Raw genomic sequence first — 10,336 nt, forward strand, 5'->3', positions numbered from 1 at the left:
GCTCTGTGCCAGCAGTTTACAACCAACCGAGGAACAGCATCTTCAAAGACCCATCCTGCAAACCCAACACCAAGCTCATGGTCTACTAACCTCAATTAGACTATCATCTATCCAAAAGAATAATGAAGACAGGACACATACAATCAGATGGACTTTTACAATAAATCAACACCAAGGAGCTATTTAGTTCAAAATTAGAGATTCAAGGTTCAAAGTACGTATGCAGAATCCAAGTCTTGGATTTGTCCTTCCACAAGCTGCCACAAAACAAAGAAACCCCCAAAAAAGTAGTAAAAGTCGTTTCGTGAACCGTCTGCATGATGTCGCCGTTGGTCATGTTGTTTGCTAGCGTGATCCTGCAAAATTATCTAACAAGACTGTGAGTGCATTGGCTTAAATTGTTAAACTCTAAATCTGTCCTAATTATACAGCACTGATAGCATATTGGGATCACAAATTAATCACTGTACATCTTACTGAAAGTTAGTTAGAGTAATCTGTACATAATTAGAATCACCAGTATAACTACACAAATTCACAGACTGAGAAAGCAAGATTTCCATTTACATCTGTTCCAGGATCTCCCAGAACATTACACAACTAATTAAGTACTTTTTAAAAAAAAATTTGGTATGGAATCAGCAATGTCCAGGAACAGAAACTTCTAAAGAAAGTGGTGGATTTAGCCCAGTCCATCATAGGAAAATCCCTCCACACCAGAGTACATTTACATGGAGCATGGCCACAAGAAAGCAGCTTCCATCATCCACCAGCCAGGCCACGCTCTCTTCTCGGTACTAACATTGGGAAGGAGGTACAAGAGCCTTTGGTGCCACACCACTAACAGTTATTACCCTTCAACTATCAGGCTCCTGAACCAGTGTGGATAACTTCACTCACCTCAACAATGAACTGATTCCACAACCTACAGATTCAATTTCAAGGACTTTACAACCCCGGTATCTCAGCATTACTTAATTTTTACTTGCAAAAATGCCTCCTTTTGCATATTTTTTCCCCAATAGTGAGACAGCTTAGGACCAGAGGGCACGGCCTCCGAATGCAAGGGCATCCCGTTAGAAAAGAGGAGGAATTTCTCTAGACAAATGGTGACAAATCTGTAAATTCATTGCCACAGATGAGTGGGGGGGGGGGGGGCAAGTCACTGGAAATATTTAAAAGTGGAGACTGCTAGGTTCTTTATTAGTAAGAGCATCAAAGGTTACAGAGTGAAAGCAGGGTAATGGGATTGAAAAGGACTCGATGAGGTAAACTGGGCTAATTCTGCTCCGATGTCTTCTGGTTTATGTAAAGTTTTTCATAAATTCTATTGTATTTCTTTATTTTCCTGTAAATTCCTGCAAGAAAATGAATCTCAAGATTGTATATGGTAACATACACTCAGTGGCCGGTTTATTAGGTACCTCACGTGGCCACTGATTGCACGTTCATAGTCTTCTGCTGTTGTAGCCCTTCCACTTGAAAGTTCAATGTGTTCAATGTGTTATGCATCAGAGATGTTCTTCTGCACACCACTGTTGTACTGACTGCCCGTTACGCCACTGGTGTTTAGGGCAGCAATGAAGGTCCTCCATCTCTGGCAGTGTTCAGGGCTTCCTTCATCATGTCAGTTTCTTCCTCTTGGTTTTCACTGTTGTCAATCACACAAGTCCCAAGTGGGGACACGTGAATACGGGAATACCATTGCACTCAGATGTAGAAGGATTCTTTATTGCCGTTTCCTTAACAATTTTGTTTTATCAGTCAGAGCTGTTAGCCCTGAGCTGAACCCCTGAACCTGGAGGACCAGTGAACCACACGTAGTCTAGCCTTTTCCCTCTGATCTGTTTGGTGTGGGTGACCCTGCCAAGAGCCAAAGCGTAAAGCTCTAACTCCAGCCAACACAGCTTTCCAGGTCATTGGGCGTGCAAACCTCCAAACCCAACGACAAGGTTGTGGTCCTTCTGGAGGACACTACTGTTGCAATGTGTGGTTATTTGAGTTACTGACACCTTCTTGGCAGCTTGAACCACTTTGGCCATTCTCCTCAGGCCTCTCACATTAACAGGGCATTTTCACTCACAGAGCTGCCAGTCATTGAATGTTTTTCGTTTCTCACATCATTCTCTATAAACTCCAGATACTGTTGTGCGTGAAAATCCCAATAGATCAGCAGTTTCTGAGATACTTAAACCACCCCATCACTTAAATCACATTTCTTCCCCATTCTGATGTCTGGCCTGATCAACGAATGAACCTCTTGACCAAGTCTGCATGCTTTTTTTTTGCATTGAGTTGCTTTTTCCACTGAGTGGAGTTAAAAGTAAATTCACACGGGGAAAATGAGATAGCAGTTGCCAATGACATTCACTAAACTACCATTATTATAGTAGAGGAGAAAGCGGGTCAACAAAAGATAAACATTCATGTCATGCAAAAGACTGGTGCAGCCATTTTGAACATTGACTGTATCTGGATACCTTAATAAATACACATTTGTTTCAATCTTGCTGACAGTGACATTTTTGGAGTATGGATAAATCCATGTAAATGTTCAGATTGTACGGCTATCAAATCCACTTTAAATGATCAAATAAGTTTTTGTTGTACTCAGGCAATAGAACAGAATTGTCCGAGCTTGTTGACCTATGATTGGTTGTCTGTCATATTCGTCAATGACAATAGACACTTGTGCGGGAGAGTTTTTAAAGTGCAACAGCCGTTGCACTGGGGCAGCCCCACACTCTCGGCCTTGGAAGTCCGGGTCCAGTAGTACAAGCAGTCATCACAACGGGGGTCTTCCCTGGTTGCGTGAATTATCACGACTTCTGTGTCCTGTCATGGTCTCTGCTTTCCACGAGGCATTGCAGAATCACCTTCCAGGATCTCACCGTTAATCTTTTCAGCCCAGTCCAGGGGAGCTGACTTTGCACGCTAGGCCAGACATGTCCCTATCTCACCGGTGTACAAGGCCCACCAGCTACCCTCACCTGGTTTATCTGGCCTGTCAAAGTAACGCTGTTGATTTGTGCGCGCCATCTAAAAAACTGCACCTTGCTCAAGTTCACGTTTGTAATGCCTTTAGATAGCGATTAAACATATAACAAAGCACATTATATTCTGGAATATAAGATCCTCAGTTCAAATTATTGAACAGTTTAAATTCTTCACTCAAGTTTTATTTTACTGTGTTATTACTTCAATTAGTTTTACTATTAAAAAGCCATTTCATACCAGGAGTCACCCAAGTTCATTTTATCATCCAGTTATGCTGGATCACAATACAAAAAGCATGTCTGCAGTTTGATATAAAAATAAACTCTTGATAAACTACACGAGGTCATTCTACTCAGAGAAAGGCAAGCTTTTCCCCAAAACACAAGGCAGTTCAAACCATCAAGAATCACTCCGATGTTTCGGATGCTACAAAACATATCGCAGAAACATCGAAACAGTTCAGCAATGTTTTTGTACAGCATGAGGAAAGATTTGCTAGACAATTCAGCTGCTTTGTCCGGCATCCTGTAAGCCTGAGCAATGACCGACTCCTCATGGATATCTAGTAGAGGGCTAGTATTACATCCAATTGACAAACTGAGAAACCTATATTACACCGTGGGTTCAACTGTGAATTTGGCTACCACTGAGATGAAAATGCAGAGAGGAGGGGAAAATAGATAAATATTAAGTAAAATAAAATAATAGTAGGATATTTTAATGGGGTGAGATGGCCGAGAGGGGCTTGTGCAAGTCGAACTGGATTTGTACATTCTAACCTTCAACGAAATTCCGTACCACTTCCACTCTCCATGTTTTCAGCACTGGTCTGGATTGCCTTTCCAAGTGTGTCCAAAATATACAATTACAGATTTTCAGTAATACTGAAATTGAGTCAAAAACAATTGCACCAAAGTCCAGGTACACTTTAGACAATTTGCCACTGTCTTTGTAACAGCCCTGAATCTGAAAGCTTTAAGCATGATAAATAACAAAAAACAATCTGGCGAAGGAACCCAATGGACTGGGAGGCAAAGGGGCGGCCGAGTTTTCAGGTCAAGATCCTGCATCCCGACTGAGGCTGTAGATGCAGTGTAAAGAGCTGGCAGGTGATGGGTGGAACCAGGTGATGGGTGGAACCAGGTGAAGTGGGGAGGAGGCAAGGATCCACAGATTGAGTCAGGTGGGTGATCAGCAGAAACAAGTAAGGGAAAAGGGGAAAACAAATTGGACAGATGGAACTAGGTGGGGGGGGGGGAGAGAGAAGAGAGAAAGAGAGGTGGCAAGGTGTTAGTCTTTGCCGTCAACGCTCGGGCAACCACTCAAACCAGGGAACTAGGGCACGTGGGTCGCTAACTTCGGAACAAAAGCTTCAGAAACCTGTTGATCGACTCACTTTTAAAAAAATAACAACTTGGGATGCCTGCAGAAGCGAAATATACGTGCAATCGGTAAACATCAACCAGTGGTTTGCAAGTTGCATAATTGCTCAAATCTTCAAGTTACAAACAGTATGTTAAAGCTAAATAGGTTTCAAAATGTATTCGTGTCCTTCGAAGCTACTTGGTATTTGGATTGTAACTTGTTAACGTTTCTTCAAAACACTATTTATTTTGCGTAAGGACCCAAGGTCCCTCCAACCTGGAACCTGAGTTGTACTGTAGTTAATACCGTACGCTGTTCCAAGAGCACGGTGAATACCAGGGACCCGCAATCGGGGTCCGATGGTACATTTACTTGCCCCTAAACAGACTGTTACCTCCGCACTCCGGAACAGCTGTACAAGTGCGGGTTGATTCAGTATCTAGCGGGGCGTCCCGCCGGAGCTGTCTTCATGTAGCGGCTGCGCAATTATCACAGCTGTCAGAGGTACAACTGGCTTTCCTAGTGAAATAGCAATTTTTAGACATTAGCTGCCAACTGCTCACAGGGCCGACCCCTCAGACACGCCCACGGTCTGAGTTTCGGACTGTACCCTGACCTGGACATTACAGTTACAGGCAGCCCACTGGGTTGCAACTTCCTTGCTGTCTCCTACACCGCCGGGCGCACCGACAGGGTTTGTTTGTCCCGCTCTCTCACCTTGTAACATCGCCTCCAGTTTCTTGCGGTCCACACGGAATCTCTCCTCCACCCAGTCCGGGTCAGTGGAGTGCGGGAGAACGTGGCCATCGTCCTCGGAAGCTGCGAGCGGCGAGTCGGTGCTCCTCTCGCTGTTGGAGCCGGGGTCGGCGGCTCCAGGCTCTTGCAGCGGCAGGGGCGCCACCAGGTAGCCGCTCAGAGAGTCGCCCTGAGCCGCCATAGCTTGAAGCAGCGCCGCGCTCGGTCAGTTTCACTTCCAACAGGGGGCTGACCCGAGCCTGGCGCTGGAACTCCGCAACCACATCCAGTCTGCATCCAACTCTGACTCTCTCCCTCCTTCCCTCCCTCTCTCAACACTGCAGAGCAAACCCACTTCACAAATCCATCCGCACAATTCCACCCAAAGTAGTCCCATTGCAACTTAATCTGTAACCTATTAGAATAGTCATTCCTCAGTGAACGGACTTTCTCAACGACTGCAGCCAACGCTGAGAATCTGTTCAAACTGCTCAGCATTAACCCCTTTCTGTCTAAGATGCTAACATTTCGCGAAACAAGAGACTATGCTTTTCATTTTTTTTATTTTAAAGGTTTTTCAGCGGATTTTGGTGTGTGTGTGTGTGTGTGTATTTGGGGAGGGGTGCTCTTCTCCCGAACTCTGGGTGAAGAAGTGAATGCACCCCCACTCGCTCCTCCTCAGCTCGCCAAAATACGAAGCTATCTCCACTTCCTAAAATATTTTAATCCCCATAATCAGAGCATCTTCATCTGGCGAAACCTTTTCCCGCTTTCCTGGTCTCATTCAAATTACCAGCATTTGAAATAGAAACAAGAAATGTTGGCGCATTTGGCGGGTTAGGCAGCATCTTCGACCCGGAATGTTAACTCTGCTCCCCCACCCGCAGATGCTGGCTGACCTGGTGAGAGATTACAGCATTTCCTGGTTTTATTTCAGAATTCCAGTATCTGCAGTTTTATTTTGTTTTCATCTTTGGTTAAGTACCGAGAGGTAATGTTGCAGCCATATAGGACCCTGATCAGACCCCACTTAGAGTACTGGTCGCCTCACTACAGGAAGGATGTGGAAACCATAGAAAGGGTGCAGAGGAGATTTACAAGGATATTGCCTGGATTGGGGAGTATGCCATAGGTTGAGTGAACTTGGTCTTTTCTCCTTTGATGATGGAGGATGAGAGGTGACCTGATAGAGGTGTACATGATGATGAGAGGCATTGATGGTGTGGATAGTCAGAGACTTTTTTCCAGGGCTGAAATGGCTAGCATGAGAGGGCATAGTTTTAAGGTGCTTGGAAGTAGGTTCAGAAGGGATGTCAGGGGTAAGTTTTTTTACACAGAGAGTGGTGAGTGCGTGGAATGGGCTGCCGGCGATGGTGGTGGAGGCAGATGTGATAGGGTCCTTTAAGAGACTCCTGGACAGATACATGGGGCTCAGAAAAATAGAGGGCTATGGGTAACCTGAGGTAATTTCTAAGGTAAGAATATGTTCGGCACAGCTTTGTGGGCTGAAGGGCCTGTATTGTGCTGTAGGTTCAATCCCATATTGTACATGGCATAACCACTTTGCGTACATTGTCTATAAATCAAGACTTAAAAAAAGAATCGCCAATCTTTTACATTAGAATGCCAGACTTTTTTTTATTATTGCAACTATGAACGTGCATCCATCCTCGAGTGTACTTCAGTGCCTCCACTGGTAATGGCCTATAATTGCAGCGTGACCGATTTACATCAGTAGTCTCATTTTCCATAAGTGAAAAAGCCTACATTTATAACAATCCTTCCTAAATTAAAAGTTCCAAAGAGCTTTGTCAGTTCTGGTCACCTCATTATAGGAAGGATGTGGAAACTCTAGAGAGGGTGCAGAGAAGATTTGCCAGGATGCTGCTTGGATTAGCGAGCATGCCTTATCAATATAGGCTGAGCGAGCTTGGGCTTTTCGCTTGGGAGTGAAGGAGGATGAGAGGTGTCTTGATAAAGATGTACAAGATAAGAGGCATAGATCGAGTGGAGATCCAGAGATCTGTTTTTTCTCAGTGCAGAAATGGCCTATATGAGGGGGTATAATTTTAGGTGATTGGAGTAAAGTATAGGGAATGGGGTTTTTTTTCACACAGGGGGTGTTGGGTGTGGAACACACTGCCAGGGATGGTGGTAGAGGCAGAGACATAAGAAACTCTTAGCAAGTCACGCAGATATAAAAAAAATGGAGGGCACATCATAGGCTGAAGAGCCTGTACTGTGCTGTTATGTTCTGTTCTATAATAATTGAGGCTTTTTGCAGCCAAATAAATTATGCACAACAAGGTTCTAAATTTACCACAAAGATATAAATGAGCAGAAAATCAATGTCTGTGATATTGCCCCAGGGAGAAATATTACTAGAGAAGAGGGCTGGACACTCCATTTGAGTACTGGTGTGTGTATATACATCTAATTGAGAGAATAGATTAAATGATGATAGCTGAGAGCCCAGCACTGCCTCGGTGCTACATCACAAAACAGCTGTGGTTGTGCTTAAGCCACTGGAGTAAGTCTTGAACTTTTGACTCAGATGTGAGTGTCATCAGTGAACCAAGGCAGAGTGATACTGAGCCAGTTGCCTGCCCCTCTTCCGTGCCCAGGTGTCCTTGAAGAGGGAGAATGCAGTATCTATGGGCAACCGTGTGTTGGGGTGTGGGAGAAAGTTCTGAGAATGGTGGACCCTGCAGGAGCTTGAGTGTTCTGTAGATAAGAGTAATCATATTTTGATATGAAATGGTAAATAGTTTTATGAATCTCTGGTAATTACATTGATTTTGTGAGTGAACTAATTTCTGTATATTTATTTAAAAAAAGCAGAGTGATTGAAATTTGGAACTGTAAGTTAATAGAAAGGCGATTGACTGTAAGATAGAGACTAATTCAATTCGTAATTCAATATACTGTAAGCCTCTAGCCATGTTTTACTTGGATAGGAGATTAATTTGGTGAAAAACTGCAAACTACTGCTGATATTAAAACCACTTTGAATCCTCACCGTCCATCGAGAATGTGGAAGCTCTCAACCTATCAGCTTGACTGTAACAGTGAGTAGGAGCCACAGCATTCAGTCTACACTGCAGGTTCTGTGAAGCCAGGGGTTCTGTGAAATGCATTGGTGCTGTGGCTCAGTTGTTTTGTAATAAGTTTCATAGAGTCCTTTTGGCTTTGTACAGCCTCACAAATATCACTCAGCAAACGCAGACCTTGGAGAGAGAGCAACGCAGCTGATCAAGTCGAGATTGTTCAATGTCATTCATCAGTACACAAGTGTAAAAGAGAGCAAAATAATTGTTACTCCAGATCCAATACAGCATCAAAAATACAATAGGCACAATAAATATAAATGCATAAGGTTTGCTTATATACATGGACTGATTGTATGTATATCAGGTGATGCTAGATATGGGAGTATCTGTATATAAGGTGACAAAATGCAGCTAAGTTAGTAAAGCACTTCCCTTACACCAAAGAGATGTCCATGCAATTTGAGTCATTTTGGAAGTCTCAAAGCTAGCCTAAACACTCTGACAGGAAATGATGTGGTAGTGGGGTGGGTTCATGAGTGGAGGTGTTTATCAGCCTGTCGGCTTGGGGGAAGTAAATGTTTCTGAGTCTGGTCCTGTCGTGGATGCTACATTGCCTCTTCCCAGTTCGGAATGGGACAACCAACCCATGAGCAGGTGGGTGGGATCTTTTATGATATTGGTGGCCTTTATCCAAAACCTTTCTGTACTTCTGTTGACAACTCATAGAGCTGTTCAATTTTCTTTAAAATTATTACTTAATGTGTAAAAATATTTGTATTTTATACATAAAAACATGCAAGTGTAAATCTTTTGCACACATATGCATCTATTGCCAAGTAATATTTTCTTCATTAATTTTCAGATCAACGTTGATAAAGATCAGTTGGAAATTGATGCTTTGATGGTTGGTCGTCCATCGTACCTGATGATGACAGGAAACCTGTTCAGGAGGTTTTCTAAAGCGGAAAAGCCATTGCACTGGGGCAGTTCCACTCTCTCGACCTTGGAAGTCAATGGTATGAGTGGTCGTCACAACTGGGGTCTTCCTTGGTTGTAGTGAATGACCATGACTTCTTCTGTGCCTCATTGTGTCCTTTGCTCTTCACAAAGCATTGCAGAACTGTCTGCCTCAACATTAAATTTCACCGTTGGTCTCATCCTCCTGGTCTGCCCGAGCTGCCTTTGCGAAAGACAGGCATGTCCCTACCTCACCGGGGTACGAGGCCCTCTGGCTACCCCCACCTGGTTTATCCTGCCTGTCAAAGCAGCATATCGGGGAGTGGCTGCTATTGCATGCTAACAGCTACTTGAAACCACTGGTGAGAGCTGAGTGTCCAGTGGGGACCAAAGATGAGTGAGCTGCCCCAGAATGAACATGACAGCCCCTTTACCAGAGGCACTGCCCCTCCCTGGACACCCCATACACATGTCTGGAATTTACAATAAATGATAAATATCAAAAAGTGTGTATTAAATCTGGTTTTGATATTTGATTTTCCATTCTTTTGGCTTGCATTCACAAAATGTCTTGGGACACATTTCTACTTCCATATAGATGGTCTGTTCTTTCATTGTCATTATTGTAGTGCTCTTCCTCCTCATCAACCATGTCCAGTTATGGTAGAAGACCTCACTAGCCCAGGTTATGTAGAAGAAGAATTGGTCAGCTTTTCTGCTCCTAGTTGTTTCCTAATGTTCTCAGCTGGAAGCCCAAACAAGTTCAGGCTTGGCCTGGAGAATCCATGGGCCAGTTTTGTTGTGAGGGTGTACTGCACTCTCAGAGATCCATCTTTTAGAGAGGAAACTGTTGGTTAACATAAAAGATCCGATGGCATCATTCAAAGAGCTGGTGCATTTTCCTGGCACTCTCGTGAAAAGTTATCCCTCAATGTACACCATACATTAACTGTTAATTTAATTCAATTTCAATAAGTGGAAGATTTCAACATGTCATCTCTTCAAAAACTAATTCATTGGTTCATTTGGGACATACTGATGATGAGACAAAGGTCCATAAAAATGCACACTCATTCTCTTGTAGCCTTGTAAATAAGATTTATCACTGTCCTTTTAATGAGAGGCCTATTGTGAATCAGAGCTTTCACAAACAACCAATGTGCAAAAGAAGACAAACCATGCAAATAATAAGAGTAACTAAATAATACTACAACTTGTGTTCTCAGTATTTC

The 10,336-nt window shown here is 43.4% G+C and overlaps 1 protein-coding gene across 3 annotated transcripts in view; it reads right to left on the reverse strand.

Annotated features, from left to right (window-relative positions):
- The window catches only part of LOC140715296 (protein bicaudal C homolog 1-like), a 320,845-nt gene extending 315,438 nt beyond the window's left edge, over positions 1-5,407 (reverse strand). For 2 of the 3 annotated variants that reach the window (XM_073027257.1, XM_073027256.1), the window contains exon 1: positions 5,080-5,407. In XM_073027257.1, coding sequence (XP_072883358.1) covers positions 5,080-5,299 — 220 coding nt within the window. In that variant the 5' untranslated portion in view covers positions 5,300-5,407. Of the gene's footprint in view, positions 1-3,776; positions 3,796-5,079 lie in introns of those variants that run through there. The other variant, XM_073027258.1, reaches the window with a different exon arrangement.
- Between the last annotated feature and the right edge of the window lie 4,929 nt (positions 5,408-10,336).

Source organism: Hemitrygon akajei, chromosome 23 (genome assembly GCF_048418815.1).
Source record: "Hemitrygon akajei chromosome 23, sHemAka1.3, whole genome shotgun sequence".
NCBI classification, from domain to species: Eukaryota; Metazoa; Chordata; class Chondrichthyes; order Myliobatiformes; family Dasyatidae; genus Hemitrygon; species Hemitrygon akajei.